We start from the raw sequence: 19,227 nt of genomic DNA on the forward strand, positions 1-19,227 counted from the left end.
TTGCATATATCCAACATAAATTGAAACTTATGTCAGCAGAACCACTCACTTTGATGGCTTAATAGCTTCATAGAAACTAGCTACATCAAACCTAGAAAGTTTCCTTGCAGCAGAAGAACTTTCATCAAGCCCTGAAGCTAGACCAACATCCGCAGGTGCTGCCACCTGGTATCCATATCTAGCCTCTGCTGTGACAACCTCTGGACGTAGCCAAGCCATCACATTCATCATGCTCTTTTTCCATAGCTGTCTGGATGTATCAAGAAGTGACTCGCATGCATCAAAGGCGCTTTTTAAAATCTCGACCCTTATCCGTATAGATGCTAAACAACTCGGAACTATAACAGGCCTCAATGTGAAGAACTTCAAACTAGCCAGATGGACTAGCCCTGATATACCCTCATCAGGTCCATCAAAATTTCCCTCTACCAACACAACTTTTTCCTCCAAACCCTCTTTCTCCTGTTTTGCTACAATTTCCAGACATATACCAGTAGCAGATAATACAGGCCAATGACCCAACTTTATCCTAGTAAGATGATCATTAACATTACTGACCCTAAACCTCAATAAATACCTTGAATCGCGGTAAAATTCCTCATCCAATACATAATTGCCAAACTCATCACTAACATTCAAGTCTGATAAAACAATTTCAGAAATATCCATATGTTGGTCAGATAACCAATTAGACCTATCAATTTCAACAAAATATGGCACATCAACTGCAAAAGACTCATCTTTTTCCGCAGTTCCAGCATCCGTTTTACCGTTTAATTTCCCCTTAGGGACTTCTCCTTCCAAAATTCCTACTGAACGATTTGGCTTAGATTTCCTCCGACCCATTGCAGTAAATAGTAAGATATACAATGTGCAATGCGGTTAACGGATAAAAATCAATCCTTTATTCTTATTAGAACAACCAAGAACCTGTACATAATAACAATTCAAGAGTCTCACATGAACTAACAATTAATTGGTACATAATTTGAATGGTTTCTCGGAAAACCGATAGAAGTGAAATAAGCTACACAATTTCCGAGGTGAATTCTGTAGAGAATTGAAAAAACTACTCTACTAACACTAGAGGCAGAAGGAAAACCTCGATTTCCCGCGAGTACAAACCGTTGAGCTTCGAGTTGTAGGACTGCCAGGATATTCGAAACATTGGATTGATCTGTTTACATATACCCTATGAGGGTATTCAGGTCATTTCACATTTTGAAATTTGGGGGCAGTTAAAAGAAAGAAAAAAAAAACAGGGGTTAGGGTTTTGCAGTATCGGGGAAAGAAAAAGAGGAAGAAGAAGAAGAAGACATGAGAGGGGGAAGGAAGAATTTGAAGAGGGCTGTTGAGGAAGAGTTTTTGACTCTTCAAAAAGGGCAAAGTATTATGCAAGTTTTGGACCTTCGAGGTTCAAATATTATTCAAGTACGAGCTTGTTTTTCGTCTTCTGTATGAATTTTTGTTGTTACCAAATTTATTTTTATTTTTTTGGAATGTGAAGGTAAGAGATGCGAAAGGGGAAACATCATTAGCAATATTTCCAGCTAAATTTCAAAAGAGCATGTGGATAAAAACAGGTTTGATTTGGTATTTCCTATCCATTGATTCATCATGGTTGTTGATTTTATGCATTTATTTTGTTGGCGTTGAATAGTTAAGATTAACGCGAAGTGGATCTTCATTTTTTTGCTGGATCAATAGGCAATTTTGTTGTGGTTGATGATAGTGGTAGAGAAGAAGCTACTGAATCAGGTAGAAAAGTGGGATGTGTTGTTACACAGGTTCTCTATTATGACCAAGTTCGTGTGCTTAAAAAATCACCAGAATGGTGAGACTTTGAAATTCAACCATCTATTTTTTTCACCTTTTTTTTTGGTTTTTGGGAAAGGTCAGGGGAATTTTTCTTCAAAAACTGTTTTGGACTGGAAAAGAAGTAGGGTATTTTGCTCGATAAGCCTATAGTTAAATCTCTATTGAAATGGATAATTTATTTCTAGTTTGTGAACGTGCTTCTAGCTTCTGAACTTGCAGCTAGCATATTTACAAAGATAATTGAAATTGAAGAATAATCACTGATATATGGAAACAGGAAATAATCTCCTTATGATGATTAAAGTAGTGTACTTGTTTCTTCCATGACATTTCACTTTTAATTCTCATGTGGACTGTAGGGATATACAACATTTTGAGTTTTTGTGTTTTTTTACATCCATCCTCTTAGAAGATTTTGACCTTTTTCTAGCAAGTTTGTAGGTTTTTCTGCTACAGCATAATATGTCAATCAGCTTACAGATGAAGCCTCTCAGTAACTACTCCGCTGAGTATGTGTAGTGTTGATTTCATGTAATTTGTCATTTATATTTCAACATGCTAACTTCAGTGATACTTTGGTCTACATACTCTCCCACATAATATTTGCAAAATAGAGGGTAGTTTTTTGTGGGTTCGGCCCTAATTGAGACATCATACTTCCTCACGACATCCCTCTAACTAAGACATAATGACTTCAATCCGCTGTGCAATGCTGTCCAATTGGCTGGTAAGAGTCTGTCGGTGGATGCTCCTCAGGAAGGGTCATACTACTGTCTACTGCTCTCCTCCCCAAAATAGTTTCTGTTCAGAAATTTTCTAATGTTGTGTGTTATTCCTGTGCAGGCCAGAGATCTTCAAATCCACAGCAGTAGAAAGCTCAAAACAGGATAATACGCAATCACACAATTCCCAGATGGATGAAAATGAAGACTCAAGTGATGATGATGGACTCCCTCCATTAGAAGCCAATACAAACAGATTAAATCCTTTTCAAGGAAAGTCAGAAACTGAGTCTGATTCAGAAACTGATTCCTGATCCATGTTTGGGACATTCCTGGCATCATTTCTTTTTTGCAGATGAAGTAGGAGTAAAGGTATCGCTTTCTTTGAAAGCTATTAATTGTGTCTCTTATATAGAGTAGTTTCTATGTTAATCCCATATCTGGAAGGAGTGAACTTCTGGATATTCACATTTAGTTTATCAAAAATTTGTAATGTTATGTTTGATAGGTTGTTCTTCGACATTGAAAACTATGCATAGCCTTTGTTTGGAACTTAACTTGTGAATTAAGGTGAATGAGCACATACTAATGTCTGATTAGCTTTTTTGCCTGATGTTGATAAAATTTTGTGATGCAAGGGTTTCAATATATGTTACTGTATTTCCTTGGGATGTTTGATTTTGATATGTTTTACTTGAGTCGAGGGTCTATTGAACAAAGGCTCTCTGCCTTCACAAAGGATCTCGCTTCAGCATGCACATAGGGTATGACTAGTTCGTATGGGTGTTTACATAATCTTGTAGCAACGTGAAACGAATCCACACATACACGTTGCTTAACAGTCCTATGTTACACTCACCTTTCAGTTCATATTGTTTTGGAATTAACTTTCTAAGTTCTTTTATTTTGGCTAACCATAGGAGAATTTTTCAACAACTCTGTACCTGTAGATGTTCACATATAATCATCTGTTCCACCTACTTTTTATTTCAAATTATAATGAGCTCTCTTGTTAAGGGTTGTATCGGTGGTTGGGGTGTCAAAGTGGCTGAGCAGCCTCGAGCAATGGCTGCCCATTGACCGCGACGGTCATAGTTGCCAGAGTAAAACAGTCTAGTTTTAGGTTTTAGACTTTTCATGAGCTAGAGATCTCGATTCAAGCGTTGAAACTATTTCGGGATATTTGATATTTAAGAGTATCTGTTTTTGACTTTTCCATTCAAACATTAAATCTTCCACTAATAACACTGTTACAAGATATTTATCATAATATATAAACAAAAAGTTTCACCTTATTTAAGTTTACATTGTTTTTGAATAAATTCAAACTAAATTTTTGTATGTTTTCATTGATCATCGTTAAAGTTAATATCAAAAGGCTGTTAAAGCTACTTCTTTAACACCTTGTTTGGATGGTTGTTACCGTTGTATTGTATTGTACTATTTTGTTAGTTTAAATACAATATTTATTTTAATTGTTACTTAAATTCTATTGTATCGTATTGTTTAAATTCATGAATAGATAACGACGAAAAGACTCATTGTAACGACCAATTTAATGTGATCACATAGTTACCTTAATATTTACATCTCATTTTGTCCTCATATTTCATCTTTTATTCTACGTCATAGTAGCTCTATATTGTACCATATTTTTCTTATAAATCTATCATTCAAATTATGAATATGTGATATTATATAGTGACATACAATCGATCTAAATATTGCATGTATTTATTAAAATAATATAATACTATATAACACAATACAATACCTTATGAAACAAACATCATAGATTTCTAGTTTTCTACAAAAATAAATCATTGCGTGTGTAGACACGTAAAACCAAAATTTTGTGGTCATTAATCAATCCAAATTAAGATGAAAATGGTCAATTACGTATTGTTATAAGCTTGCCATCTGTCAATATATAATACTGCCAAAGACTAATCTCCCTTGTGAATTTTCAAACTAATAAGCTATTGGAGTATTTGATAGCTATTATCTACCATCCACTTCTTACTGTTGGACACGATACAAATATGTTACATCACAAAATGTCATATGTTAATAACGACAAAACCATATTGAATGTTATTTTTTTTGTTTTTATATACAAGTTTAGTCATGACTCATCTGATTTTACTATGACTTTTCTCTTCCATGCTTGCTAGAAAATATACGAGTAATTACCTTAAGTATTTTTCTATGTTGAAAGATATATATTTGCGTAAACTTATCTCCAGTGGTTGACTGGTTGTAATTAAGGCGGAGCTACAAGTTCAGGTACAAATTTGGTTGAAATCAGTATATTTATATTAAAAAGTTTATTAAATATGCACAAATATTAAATATAAAACTTAACTAATAACACTTAAATTATCGTTATAAAATTTAAAACTCATAAAGTTAAAATGTTGAAGAACACTTTTACATGTTATAATATATGAGTAGCTTCTTTAAATTGACTCAAGTTTTGAAAAGTCGTCAATATGTTTTCTCTATAAATACAAATATATACCATAGCTTATATATACATACATACAAATATAAAGCCTTATTTTTTTCCCGAAAGAAGTCTCTCATAAATTTTCCTTGTCATTAAAAAAAAAAGGGTTGTACTCCTATCTAAAAGAGTAAGCAATTGATATTGAAACTTATAATGGCAAGCACGAGCTGTATTACAACGTGTGATGAACGTCCTCTAGACGAGACACCAACATGGGCTGTAGCCATGGTTTGCTTTGTATTAGTTATCATCTCCCTTTTCATTGAACAACTTATTCATCACCTTGGAGAGGTAAACATTCATTTACGTACCTTTCATAATTGTATATATGGTTGAATCACAGAATATGTTGCATTTTCATGATGTTTAATTATACAAGTCCATGCATGTGCTATCAGAGAGAAAAACAAGACAAATTTTTAGGAGGAGAGGGACCAAAATGTTTAAGAGGAGAAGTAGCAAGGGGCAAAACTTAAAAACGTCTATATGCAATTTTATTTTAGGTAAATATAGTATAATATCATACTTACAAATAGAATTGCCGATATGAGCTAACTTATCTCAGCTTATACCTCGGCTTTGGAATTTGACGAGCTAATTGGACCAGCTCACTATTTAGATGTTGATAGGCCTTAAAATAGTCAACCCAGTTTTATGTGGGCAGCGGATTGGGGCTATGGGTCCATCATTTTTTTAAAACATTTTTTTAATCTAAATTAACATAAAAAATGCAAATATATAAATACTATAAGACAATATTACAGAACGTAAAATAGAATAATAGAAAAAAATATCTTGAATTTGCCAATACTTTAAGTCTCTGTCAACGACGTCAAGAATTTGTTATCTCCTAACACATATGCAAGTACACGTAGTCACAAGTAATAAAGTGATTAGATTATAAGGCTCGTTTGGTAGAGTGTATTAGAAAAAATAATGCATGTATTAGCATTGTGTATTGCTAGTACCTTGTTTGGTACTCTTTTCTAATCTATGTATAACTAATGTTTGTATTAGTTATACACTCTATTGTGTGTTAAGACGTGTATTGTTAATACCATGGATTTCTAGGTATTAGCAATGCAATAGTTTTAATGCATGTATTAGCACGATTAACCCCTCAAAACTTCTTTTTACATCTTTTCCACCATGATAATGGAGAGTATCTTTTAAATAATTTTTTTATGCAATGCATGTTATTTTTAATGCATCAAATCGAACAATGCATTAAAATAATATATGTATAATTAATGCAAGCATAACTAATACATGCATTGTTAATACAAGCATTATTAATACATTCTATGTAGAATTATTCTTATATACTCTATCAAATGAACCCTCGATTCTTAGAGATACGATATTAAGACCTAAGGTTACGGTGCTTGTATATTCAATAAAAGTGTTGTCACCCTCTCTTTCTCTACAAATAACATATGGCTGGCATTTTTATATATTCTTAATGTTTTTATAGTGGTTATGGAAGAAACAAAAGAGACCACTATATGAAGCACTTGAGAAGATCAAGTCAGGTAAGAGAAATTTTGTTTTTTCATTAGAAAATCATTAAGTTTTTGGACTAATAATAGTTTTATTTTGTATTTGTGGTGGTGCAGAACTTATGTTATTGGGGTTCATATCATTATTCTTGACGGTTGTACAGGATCCTGTGTCTAAGATATGTATCCCTAGGAGTGTTGGACGCTCTTGGCATCCATGTGACATAAACAAACATATTGATGACCAATATCTTGATCCATGTAGAATTAAGGTATATTCTTTGAATCACTTTTGGAGAACTCGATATTTTAGTTCGTACCTTTTTGTATTTTCTTGATGACTCAAACTCACAATCTCAGATTAGAGATAGAGGATACTTATTATATATATAAGCAAACCTTCTGGTCGGAACTAGGTTTATACACTTACATTTAGTAAATTTTACTAATATTTATAACAATAAAATTAAGGAATTATTTTTATAAAAAAGTAAGTAAACTTTATCCATTGTCATAATAAAGCCTCTATAATAATAAAATAAATTACTAAACTTTATGTTATTATATAATAATGACAAAACTTACCATTAAGATGACTTTATCGTTATAATTGGTGAAGTTTTATGATTTCACGCTTTTATTATAATGGATAAAGTTCAATCACTTTACTATAACAAAAAATGATATTTTTTTACTTACTATTGTAATGGACAAAGTATATATAGTTATCTTAACAAGCAAAATAATTTATAATTTTACTTCTATTATGGGTAAAGATCAAATGTTTATGAGTAAAATTAACCATGAGAAATGTCTTAAGTATATTGATAAAAACTTTTTTTCTACTTTGAACATCAAGATAGAGTGTATTTTCCCTTTCAATAGAGAAATAATGACTCAAGTTCTAAGACATCTTATATCTACTAACGTAAATTTAAATTAATCAAATCTCAAATTAGTGAATGTCATACGAGAGATAATGATTCCTTGTTTTATTAAAGCTGAATGACTATAGTTGTGACTGATCTGATATGACCATAGGATAAATATGTTGCTAACTTGTGTTTTATCGTGATTGAAATGCAGGGGAAACTACAATTTGCTTCAAAATATGCAATTCACCAACTCCACATTTTTATCTTTGTGTTAGCAGTTGCACATGTGTTGTATTGTATTACAACTTTGGGAATTGGCAAACTAAGGGTAACTTCTTAAGATAGAAGTATTTAATATTTCTTTTATATAATAATTATCCCAAGTACTCCCTCTCTTTAAAAAAAAAAAGAAAAAAAGAATGATCTAGTTTGACTTGATACGAAATTTAAGAAAATAAAGAAGACTTTTCAATTTTATGGTTCTAAATTAAAGTTATATCAAATGTACCAAAATGTCTTTAAATCTTGTGACCTTAAACATATCACGTGAAAAACTGAAATTAAAATTATGTTAAAAAAAGAAGTCTAAGGTAGACTGTAATTTATGATTTGTGTACATTGAAATGCAGATGAGGACATGGAGAGCTTGGGAGGATGAATCTAAAACAATTGAGTACCAATTCTATAACGGTTAGTTTTATGGATCAGAGCAATGTTCTTGTTAATAATTAATTAAAATTACTTATACAAACAAATTATTTTAATTAACTTTTTTTGTGTTCAATTATTTTGTAGTTCCAACGACCAACATTATATATGCTTAAAAACTATTTTCACTTTTTCACTTCATTTTTTATAGGTAAGTTCATAACATATACAATTTAATTAAAAGAGAAAAAAAAATCATAATATTCTTTTTTTTTTGTTTGTTGCAGATCCGGAGAGATTTAGATTTACAAGACAAACATCATTTGGACGTAAACATTTGCATTTCTGGAGCAACTCTCCAATTCTTCTCTGGATAGTATGATCTATTTTTCGTTTTTATTTCCTCCAATTTAAAAGCTATAAAATTTAATTATTTTTTTTATAAAAAAAGTTTATTATTTTATTAATGGGATTATTGTTAATTTGTTCCAGGTTTGTTTCTTCAGACAGTTCTATGCATCGGTTGAAAAAGTAGACTATCTTACCCTTAGACATGGCTTTGCAATGGTAATTTTGGTGCAACTTAAATTATTATTATTATTATTTTAAATTAAAATGGAAAAATTTAGCTAGTGGGAAATGATAATTAATTTAATGTTGATATGACTTGTAATATTATTTTCCATTTCAGGCACATTTAGCACCTCAGCAAGAAAAGAATTTCGATTTTCAGTTGTATATTAATAGAGCACTTGAAGAAGATTTTACAGACGTCGTGGGAATAAGGTTAGTTAAACCATTATTCTCATACGTAATTACTATTCCCTCCCTTCGTTCAATTTATATAATATAATTTAGATTTCAAAAGTCAAATAAAAAAAATTACGATATATTTGTATGGCTTTTAAATATTTTAAAAATTTTAACTTTTAAAAGACTTACGTAGCTTCTAAATATGTAAATTATTTTTTAAAAATTATATATCAAATTTTATGATCAAAATAAAGAATTTAACTTCTGAAATCCAAACGATATCTTATTAATTATCCCTTTTCTCTTCAAATAGTAAAAAAAAAGGTATATATATTATTAATGAGAATTTCACCCTCTTGTATGTGGCAGTCCAGTGTTATGGATATTTGCAGTGCTCTACTTTCTCACAACTACCAATGGTAAGCTACATTAGCATAGTTTATTAGACGAACTTAATTAATTAAATGAGTGGAACAAAAATGATCGATTTTGACTCATTCACATCGTTTGGTAACTGGTTAAAGTCATGTATGTATTAGCTAGTAATGTAGGGTTTAGTTATTTCACCTTCTATCATACATAAAATAATATATAGATTTTCATAACTTATATATGTACGTATTAGCTATAAAAGTTATTAAATTGCAAACCAAACACTATATTAATTTTACACATTACTTTTCAACCAACTATCAAATGTGCTATTATTAATTAGGCACGATTTAATATGTGCATAACTTAACCACCCAAAATTGGATCATACATTTCAATTGTTACTAAATAGATTTGTGCTTCAGGTTGGTATTCATACTATTGGCTGCCATTCATCCCTTTAATTGTAAGTCAACTCAGAGTACCACATATATATATATTTTCTATTCTTATATTTAAATTTTCTAATTCTACAATTGATGTGTTTCATTATCTAATTAAAGTAAATTTTGCAGATTATATTACTGGTGGGCACAAAATTACAAGTAATTATAACAAAAATGGGATTAAGGATTCAAGAAAGAGGAGAGATTGTTAAAGGGACACCACTAGTTGAACCAGGAGATGATCTTTTCTGGTTTAATCGCCCTGCTCTTTTGCTCTTCTTCATTCACTTTGTTCTCTTTCAGGTAATAATTAATTATACTTACTAATAAATGGACCCCAATTTAAAGTTTTGATTTGAAATCAACGTGTGTTTATGAAATCGATTTGTACAAATTTCAACTTCAAATCCCGAATTCTTCATTCAGTATTGAGAATTTGATGAAAATATGTTTGTCAAATAATTACTACTTACTTTGTTTGGTTTTCCAGAATGCATATCAACTTGCTTTCTTTGCTTGGAGCTGGGTAAGTAGTTAATTATTGGATTATAACTAGTACTTACTAAAATGCACATATTCATTATAGATGTATCATCATCTTCTTCTTTTTTATGCAGTGGAAATTTAATTTACCATCTTGCTTCCACAAGAATGCAACAGATATAGCCATAACACTTTCCATGGGGTGAGCATTTTTACTACTACTAGTACTCCCTCTGTTTAAAAGAATTTGATCTATTTTCTTTTTTAGTCTGTTTCAAAAAGATTGATCCATTTCCTCCCTCTATCCCAATTTGTGTGACACATTTCGGATTTCGAGATTCAAACAAATCTATCTTTGACTGTAAATTTTTCATATATCTTTTAAATATTTTGAATTATCAATTATTGTAACTTATAGTACTCTTTATGTAGTTTACAAATATATAAATTTCATTTTTAAAAAAAAACTGAAAATTCCATGAGCAAATTCTCGGTCAAACTTAAACTGTTTGACTCTCGAAAAGCTAAATGTGTCACATAAATTGGGACAGAGCGAGTAATATTTTAATGTCAATTTTTTCACGTGATATGTTTAAGTCTTTTAATTCAGGAACACAAAGTTGAAAAGTTTATTTATTTTATTAAATTCCGTATCAAATCAAACAATAGTGGGAGTACGTAGTACGTAATATTTCACTTTCCAAAAGATGTGGGGGGAGGGGGGGATTCATTACCCCTTCTTTATAACTCAAATTATTAGCTCTTTGTCCTATATTTCCTCTATTTTTGTGGCCATTATATTAAAGAGCATATTTAACTTATTGGTGGATTTTGATGTTGTTATAATTAGGGCTCTCATTCAAGTTCTTTGTAGCTACGTGACACTCCCCCTATATGCCTTGGTTACTCAGGTATATATTCTCTTCATCTCTCCTCGATCCATGAATATACCATTAGGAATATTTAAGTTATACATACCGATAATGTACCATTTTTTTTACATCAACAAAAAAAGTGAATATATTTAATTTGTTGTAGTATTTTGCAGATGGGATCAACGATGAAACCAGTTATCTTTGGTGACAACGTGGCATCCGCGATACGGACATGGCATCAGACAGCAAAGCAACGGGCAAAAAACGGGCGTCCATCGGAAAATGTGAGTCCAGTGAGAAGCAGGGCAGCGTCACCATTGCGTGGAGGTTCTTTCACAGTTCAACAAAAACATGGACAATTATATCCTCCATCACCTAATTCTTCGCGGAGGAGTGGAGGTAATCCAGAATCAAGTTCTAGGCAAATCTTTGATGCTGGAAGTCATGAACAATCTGAAATTGAGATTACCTTGAATGATTTCTCACTTGAAAACAAATTAAATTGAACTTGTTAGGGTCCGATCCATGTACGTATATAGTTAAATAGTGACAACATGATCAATCTAGTTTAGTTCTTGTACGTGTATACCTTAAGAGTAATAGAAATCTTTATCTTTGTATAATTGTACGTGGGAACTGAGGTATGAAGCACGAAGTGTGTGTACATATTGTTAGAACATTTATGGACTTGGACATATATTGTTTGTATTAAGAAATAAGAATAACGGTAGGTTGGTTGTTTTGTTAAAAGGTCGATCCAGATTAAAAATATTATCAAAAATAGTAAAATAGGGCTCTGGATTCGAACCCTAGTTTCATGGGTGGTTCCTCCAGCTTGCACCAACTATGTTTCAAACATAATTAAAATATTTTCTTACTTTTATATGTTAAAAATATATTTTTGATTATCTGTATTACTAATCAAGTTGTTTATATATGAATAAAATCATGTAATTTGTAATCAATTAAATTTAATGTTACTTTGGTTAAACTAATATCAGTGTGTCACGACCCAGACCGTCGTGATTGGCATTGACACTAACCCTCCGGTGGGAGAATCATTACTACAACCCAACTAAGCAACTTAACAAAAATTAGAACATTTAAAGATACGAAAGCGGGTTTAAATGACTACTGAAATATGGAGTTCCCATAAACTCCGAAAGTTTAACAAATCAACTAACATAACTATTGCGGAAATTCAACCCCTAGAACCTGAAAATCATTGTACCAAAACTCTGATTAACTAACAAGTCTAAGAAAAAGGGACGCAACCCCGAAAACTAAACAAACAACCTAAACCAATAGTCTGAGTCCGAAAAGAGTGGACTTAACAAGAAAGATTCATGGCAGCCTAAAAGAACTAGTTCACCCTTGAATCCGGTCATGCTCAATATAATCTTCTAACTGAGGTTTGTCAGTAGCCGTCTGAAAATGCCTTGTACTCAACAAAGAAAGAGCAAGTGTCGTATCAGTACTCAACCACAGTGTACTGGTAGGATCACACGGCTACTCCCGTAAGCACAATATACAACGAACAATTACAACACAGTAAGCACATATACAAAATACAGTTCAGTTATCATTGCAAAGCAACATACAGTCTTCCATTATCAATGACAAGTAGACATAACAAAACAATCACAAGTAGTTCTCTCATGGAACCCATACCCAAACTGTTAGTGTGTCGGAACGTGACACTTGATCCAATCAGCACAACCACAATCACACCCATAATGAACAATACTTATAGTCATACAATCAAGTAATGAGTTCATGACGTATAGTTAATCATAAACATATACTCATTGCATTAGACTCGTTTTACATTCCTTATTCTCATACATGCATGCATACAAGAAGCAATTATCGGCATATATTACACAAACAAGAAATCAAACCATCACCTACCTCGAAACCAAGCTTGAATCCTCCTAAGACACTTGAGCCTTCTCTTTCAGGATTATTTCCGCTTATTCTTGGTCTACAAATGATTAATTTAATGCAGGGATCAATAATTAAGGTCTAATTTACCCAGATTATAACAAACTCAATAGCCCAAGACCAACCCATGATCCTAATGTACAGTTAGGGATTTTCCCACCATTAACATCAGGCCAAAACTCTCCTCCAATGATAATTATCCTAGAATCTAAATTCTACGGATCGAAAAATGGATTAGGAGAGTAAAATCCTTACCTTTAGCACTACAAGTCATGGGAATCTGTCAATAAATAACCCTGGATCGCGTCCTAGTTCTCAAAGACGAAGTTTTGCAGAAAAATAACATTTTTTGGGGTTTTTCCCCGACTTTAGTGGCGACTGACCCGCTACGGTGGACTCCAACCTGCCACAGCGGCCCCGCCCTGGCGAGACTAACCCCGCTACGGCGGCTTACACGGAGACAGAAGCTCGGAATTTGAGTTCCAAGCTCCCATTTCACAACACACCTTCAACCCTTGACGTTCAGAAACTACCCTTTCATACCAAGATCAGTTTTGGGAGTTCTACTTGCCCGAATTCGATTTCGTAAAGTCGTACGGGCTCCTTAACGTCTTAGATACCCATTTATGTGATCAAATTCACAACCCCATTCATTACCATATTTACCTAGACCTTACCTGACTCAGATTTCATCCAAATTTTGACTAGGCTACAATATTTCAAGTCATTACTCAAAAGTTTTCTGGCCCAAAATCCTTCCCCATTGGCTTTTCCATAACGACGGGAACAGGTCGTTACAATTGATACCAATTTACCCATCACTCGTACCTGAGTGACAAACTAGGAGAAAAGGCTAAGGCAAGAGTAGAGTAGTATCTGAATCATCGAATAGCTGGGGATACTTCTCTCACATGTCTTTCTTGGTTTCCCAAGTAGCTTCCTCAACTGGACGATGCTTCCATTGAACTTTCACAGACTTTATCTCTTTGGTCCTCATGATACTTCTTTAACATGTACATAGAACACTAGATGGACTCCAGATAGGCTAGGCGGTAAATCCAGCCTATAAGCCACTGGCCCTACACAATCAAAGATCTCAAATGGTCCAACGTATCGATGACTAAGCTTTCCCTTCTTGCCAAATTGCATCACCCCTTTCATAGGTGACACTTTTAGAAGGACTTGCTCACTAGTCTGAAATGTCATGTCCCTTACCTTACGGTCTGCATACTTTTTCTGTCGATTCTGGACTACTAGAAGCTTAGGTTGGATGCTTATCACCTTATCTTAAGCATTTTTCACCAAATCAACCCCCTAAGGTTTTCACATCTCCAACCTCAAACCAACCAATTGAATACCTACACATCCTCCCATACAATGCCTCAATGAAGTCATCTTAATACTCGAGTAATAAATATTATTGTATGTAAACTTAACTAACAACAAAAGCGATTCCCAACAACCACCAAAGTTGATCATACATGTCACACCCCGAACCTACACCCTGGACGTGGCCGACACTCGAAGACCATTATTGGCCCCAAGCGAACCCTTGACCTGACTTACTTAACTCAGCGGAAGACTTAACTCAACAACATAAACTCAAGTAATAGTTTAAATGATAACACCTTAGCCAAAATGACAACTTATGTCTCAAAACAAAGTATCTGCAAATACATAGATGAGAGACTCAAAACTAACTGTCTGACTGTCCATGAAACCTCTATAATACTGAGATGGATGTTGGGACAGACCCCACAACATCCTAATAAAGAAAACTAGGAAAGAGAAATAAAAGAGTCTTTCGGAATGCAATGAGGCTCACCACTGACTCTGGAGTGCTCAACTGGATCAACGGCGCGTTGGATGTTGATCCTGGTTACCTGCGTCTACATCATAATAAGATGCATGCCAACTGGCATCAGTACATTGAATGTACGAGTATGCGAGTTAGAATGCTAAACCACAAATTAAGCGTGAAAGGATTACAAAGGAACACTTACCTTGGCTCTGTTTAACTCATGAGTCTGACTCCCAGGCGTGCAAGTCTGTGCACAACTTTGGCTAACTCCCTATTTTCTTCCTCAACATGGATGGTACTACCCATGGATAACCTGCTTAAAGCATCAACAACCACATTAGCCTTACCTAGGTGGTAGAGAATATTCATGTCATAATCCTTGAGCAACTCTAACCACCTTCTTTGTCTGAGATTGAGTTCTTTCTGAGTGAACACATATTGTAAGCTCTTGTGATCAGTGAATACATCAACCTGAACACCATACACATAGTGACGCCAAATCTTCAAAGTGAAGACTACCGCAGCCAACTCTAAGTCATGGGTTGGATAGTTCTTCTCATGAACCTTCAGCTGTCTGGAGGAATAAACTATCACCTTGCCATTCTGCATTAACACACAACCCAAACCAACTCTGGATGCATCACAATACACCACAAAACCTTGAGTACCCTCTGGTAGTCAACCTCTTCTTCAATTCCTGAAAGTTTTTCTCATAAGCTTCAAACTATTGAAACTTCACTGTTTTCTGAGTCAACTTCGTCAAAGGAGACGAAATGGATGAGAAACCCTCAACAAATCTCCTATAATAACCAGCCAAGCCCAAGAAACTCCTAATATAAGTTGGAGATGTGGGTCTAGGACAATTCTGCCTGCCCTTCTGCTGCCCAGATTCATTCCCAGTCTTAGCTTTCTTGCTTCTATACTCTTCCCTATCCCTCAACTTCTCCTCTTCAACCTGCTACATATAAACCATCAACCTGGAGATGTCCATGTTGCCTATCAACATTGCAGCCCTGCCCTCTTTGCTTGATGAACGACCCAAGCCAGCAATAAACAAACTCATTCTGCTCCTCATGTCCTTAACCATTTCAAGAGCATAGCGGGACAACTGGGTGAACTTCAATCCATACTCATGTACACTCAAGGAATCCTTTTTTAGTGTAAGAAATTCTCGTACCTTAGCCTCCTTCAGTTCTTAGGGAAAGAAACGCCTCAAGAAGGCTTCTTCGAAACTAGCCTAACTAGTAGGTGGTGCATTTTTAGGTCGACCCCTTTTCCACTGATCGAACCATATTCTAGCAACATCCTTCAGTTGATATGCAGCTAGTTCAACTCTCTCAGTGTCAGCAACATGCATCCCATCGAATACCTTTTTCAACTCTTCAATGAAGTTCTCTGGATCCTCAATAGTGCTCAAACTAGTGAAACTTGGAGGATTCATCCTCAAGAATTCGCGAATCCTCGAAGTGTCAGCCTCATCTTGCCTTGGTCCTCTTGGCTGCCCAACCTGGTTAGTCACAACTTGGCTCAGCATCTGGATAGCCTCACGAAATTCGGCATTAGTGACCTTGCCTTGAGGTTGCACGTTTGGTGCATTAGGTACCCCTTGCTCTTGTGGTTCAATATCTCTCCTAGCTGGACGACCTCGTGCTGCTCTTCGTGGAGGCATGATTATTTGTAACACGCACAAACACAAATTAAAGGGAAACTTTTAGAGATAAACTTTAATGCATGAGATGGATATAAAGGAAGTGAAGAATTTCCTAAATGTCGCAGCCTCCTAATTATAGATGTGGTGCGCTTCACACCGATAACTAGGACTCTACAAACACGGCTTCATAGACTCCCTAGGAATCTTGAACTCTGTGCTCTGATACCAAATTTATCACTCCTCGAGCCTACACCTTGGACGTGGCCGACACTCGAAGACGATTGCTGTCCCTAAGAGAACCCTTGGCCTGGCTTACTTAACTCATCGGAAGACTTAACTCAACAACATAAACTCAAGTAATAGTTTAAATGATAACACCTTAGCCAAAATGGCAACTTATGTCTCAAAACAAAGTATCTGCAAATACATAGATGAGAGACTCAAAACTAACTGTCTGACTGTCCATGAAACCTCTATAATACTGAGATGGATGTTGGGACAGACCCCACAATATCCTAATAAAGAAAACTAGGAAAGAGAAATAAAAGAGTCCTCCGGAATGCAAGGAGGCTCACCACTGACTCTGGAGTGCTCAATTGGATCAACGGCGCGTTGGATGCTGATCCTGGCTACCTGCGTCTGCATCATAATAAGATGCAGGCCAACTGGCATCGGTACATTGAATGTACGAGTATGCGAGTTGGAATGCTAAACCACAACTTAAGCTTGAAAGGAGTACAAATGAACACTTACCTTGGCTTTGTTTAACTCATGAATATCCGAACTCAATATAAAGCAATAAGACACATGCAATATATATATAAAACTTGTAAAACAGTGTGAACAACTTAGTTCATTAAAGATAAGCAATAACAAACTCAACTTTACTTATATATACAAGTAATATAACTTTAGTGGGAGATTCTTTAACCGACAACCACCACATGAGCCCTAGTGATGATACAATGTTTTACCTTACGTTTCCCAAGGACCATCTTATACCTTGCCTTGATATAGGACCTTACTTAAGTTAGTGGATCCACTAGCTTAACTTACATGATCATCTAAAAAGTATGACCCGTTAAATCCCATGTTGGCCACATGGTTCTTATGGAGATTTGAGTTAATATGAACTCGCATCCCCAATTCGGTGCTCAATACTACTCCCAAAATATACTTTAGCCCATATGTGTTTTAAACACCTCTTTCTTTAGTTTGAGATAATTGCTCAAAGCTTAGCTCAAAGGCTCTTTTGGAATCGATGTTCCCTTTTCTTTGCTCAAATGTGAAAACATTTATAAACTTCTTTGGGAATACATAGTTCCCTAATAACTTTTTAGAAATGAACTCATCTCTTACTCTTTGCTTTACTTGAAACTTGATCCTTAAAACAAAGTTAAAACATTTAATAAAGACTCTTGAAAACTTTAAGAAACTTTGCTTTGACTTGCTTCTTAACTTTTAGACTTGACTCTTAACTTCTTTCACTTTGATCTTAACTTTCCTTGAATTGGATTATGGATTAAAGGCTCATGATCTCATGTTTATAGATGATTTCATGATGTTTAGATGTACCTTAGAGTGTTGGATTCAACTAGAAAACGTAGGTACATCGATTAGAAACTAGTATGAAAAGATGGGGGAAGAATGGGGTGAACTGGCGTCCTTGGCGCTCTAAGAGGCGTGGGGCGCCAGGCCCCAAACTTCAGAGAAGTCTGTGGGGCGCTCTGGCTGGTGCGGCACCCCAAGGCAAAACTTCAAAGGCTGCTTTGGGGAGCGCTGGCTGGCGCGGCGCCCTAGCTCCGATACCCAGGTGTTCTCGATTTTTCTTCTCCGTTTTTCATCTCTAAGCCCTCCAATCTTCCCTAGTTCCTTCCCCAAACACTTAGGATCAATTGAAACCTCAATACACGACCAATCTAGCTCGAAAACAGCCTGGAAACATAAATCAACTCAACCCCCAAGCATCAACAATTTAACCAACAAGAACTTAACAAATTTCAACAAAGTTCTTCAAGAACTCCCTAACTTTTCATTCAATCAACAACCATTCTCTGAATAGATATAAGATGAGAGTGTGGGTGAACTAACCCAACACGAAAAGATCTCACATACCTTAATAGGGATCACCCCCGACGAATTCCACTCGCAAGCTTGGATGATCTTGGTGAATTCTTGCCTTCTTTTCCCGTTCTTTCTTTCTTTCTCTCTTCTCCTAGCCCTAAGCGTATTCTAATTTTTCAAAACTGAATTAAGTTCTGTTTTTACCCCAATAAGTCCCTAAAAACGAATTAGGAAATAAATTAGAGAAAAGACTACTTTAGCCTTCCCTAAATCTGGATTGGGACTTTTCACAATCCAACAACCCAACTACCGAAAGGCATATCTCACTCATACGATGTCGAAATCGCGCAAACTCAGTGGCGTTGGAAAGATATCTCCAAGGTATTTCCAACTATATCAACAACTGGTCCTAATTCATCCTTATCTAGGATTTATGGCCGTTTGAAAATGGCCAAAACTCACTTTCTTAACTTAGACAATTTTCCAGATTTCCTTATTCTTTCCTAAATCATTATTTTCAGATTTTAAACTCTTTCTAGTCGTATCTAGGTGCGAGATGTTACAATACACATGCTTGCAACATGTTATCAAGGACCTTGACACAACTATCAGGATGAATCCTTTCGCACTTAAGCATGATAAAATTCCAAATCAATACTCGCTACAATTAGAAGTGAACCTGAATCCACCAACACACACTCATAATAGCCAAACAATCATAGTTCTTAACAACATCTCCATTGCACAACATAATTTCCCATGAGCTT

General features: G+C 34.7%; 3 protein-coding genes across 5 annotated transcripts in view; 2 read left to right on the forward strand and 1 right to left on the reverse strand.

Annotated features, from left to right (window-relative positions):
• Positions 1 to 935, reverse strand: part of LOC125808379 (uncharacterized) — a 31,945-nt gene extending 31,010 nt beyond the window's left edge. For both annotated transcript variants that reach the window (XR_007441725.1, XM_049488084.1), the window contains exon 1: positions 50 to 935. Coding sequence is in view for 1 of the 2 variants with exons in the window: in XM_049488084.1 (XP_049344041.1) it covers positions 50 to 846 (797 nt within the window). In the remaining variant the exon portion in view is untranslated. The remainder of the gene's footprint in view (positions 1 to 49) is intronic.
• A 354-nt stretch (positions 936 to 1,289) lies between these two features.
• Positions 1,290 to 3,194, forward strand: LOC125808398 (uncharacterized). The gene is made up of 4 exons (XM_049488102.1): positions 1,290 to 1,431; positions 1,508 to 1,583; positions 1,708 to 1,834; positions 2,662 to 3,194. The coding sequence occupies exons 1-4, from the start codon at positions 1,318 to 1,320 to the stop codon at positions 2,852 to 2,854; spliced, it is 510 nt and encodes a 169-aa protein (XP_049344059.1). The 5' UTR covers positions 1,290 to 1,317; the 3' UTR covers positions 2,855 to 3,194.
• A 1,911-nt stretch (positions 3,195 to 5,105) lies between these two features.
• LOC125808382 (MLO-like protein 6) lies at positions 5,106 to 11,566 on the forward strand. Of its 2 annotated transcripts, none has more exons than XM_049488087.1 (15): positions 5,106 to 5,340; positions 6,524 to 6,581; positions 6,666 to 6,820; positions 7,635 to 7,751; positions 8,053 to 8,113; positions 8,359 to 8,447; positions 8,564 to 8,638; positions 8,763 to 8,857; positions 9,194 to 9,243; positions 9,622 to 9,662; positions 9,772 to 9,945; positions 10,133 to 10,168; positions 10,260 to 10,327; positions 10,976 to 11,036; positions 11,174 to 11,566. In XM_049488087.1, the coding sequence occupies exons 1-15, from the start codon at positions 5,203 to 5,205 to the stop codon at positions 11,504 to 11,506; spliced, it is 1,551 nt and encodes a 516-aa protein (XP_049344044.1). In that variant the 5' UTR covers positions 5,106 to 5,202; the 3' UTR covers positions 11,507 to 11,566. The 2 variants fall into 2 exon arrangements, with proteins under 2 accessions (XP_049344044.1, XP_049344045.1); XM_049488088.1 differs by having other exon boundaries at positions 5,108 to 5,340; positions 6,713 to 6,820.
• Positions 11,567 to 19,227: the final 7,661 nt, after the last annotated feature.

Source organism: Solanum verrucosum, unplaced genomic scaffold (genome assembly GCF_900185275.1).
Source record: "Solanum verrucosum unplaced genomic scaffold, falcon-dt-bn FXZP01000112.1, whole genome shotgun sequence".
NCBI lineage: Eukaryota > Viridiplantae > Streptophyta > Magnoliopsida > Solanales > Solanaceae > Solanum > Solanum verrucosum.

Excerpts from the sequence above, each read along its gene's own strand:
- LOC125808398 (XM_049488102.1), top strand. The coding sequence starts at position 1,318 with ATGAGAGGGGGAAGGAAGAATTTGAAGAGGGCTGTTGAGGAAGAGTTT. Across the intron at positions 1,584-1,707 it reads GAGCATGTGGATAAAAACAG|GCAATTTTGTTGTGGTTGAT; the intron begins GTTTGATTTGGT and ends CTGGATCAATAG. Across the intron at positions 1,835-2,661 it reads CTTAAAAAATCACCAGAATG|GCCAGAGATCTTCAAATCCA; the intron begins GTGAGACTTTGA and ends ATTCCTGTGCAG.
- LOC125808382 (XM_049488087.1), top strand. The coding sequence starts at position 5,203 with ATGGCAAGCACGAGCTGTATTACAACGTGTGATGAACGTCCTCTAGAC. Across the intron at positions 6,582-6,665 it reads ACTTGAGAAGATCAAGTCAG|AACTTATGTTATTGGGGTTC; the intron begins GTAAGAGAAATT and ends GTGGTGGTGCAG. Across the intron at positions 8,639-8,762 it reads TTAGACATGGCTTTGCAATG|GCACATTTAGCACCTCAGCA; the intron begins GTAATTTTGGTG and ends TTTCCATTTCAG.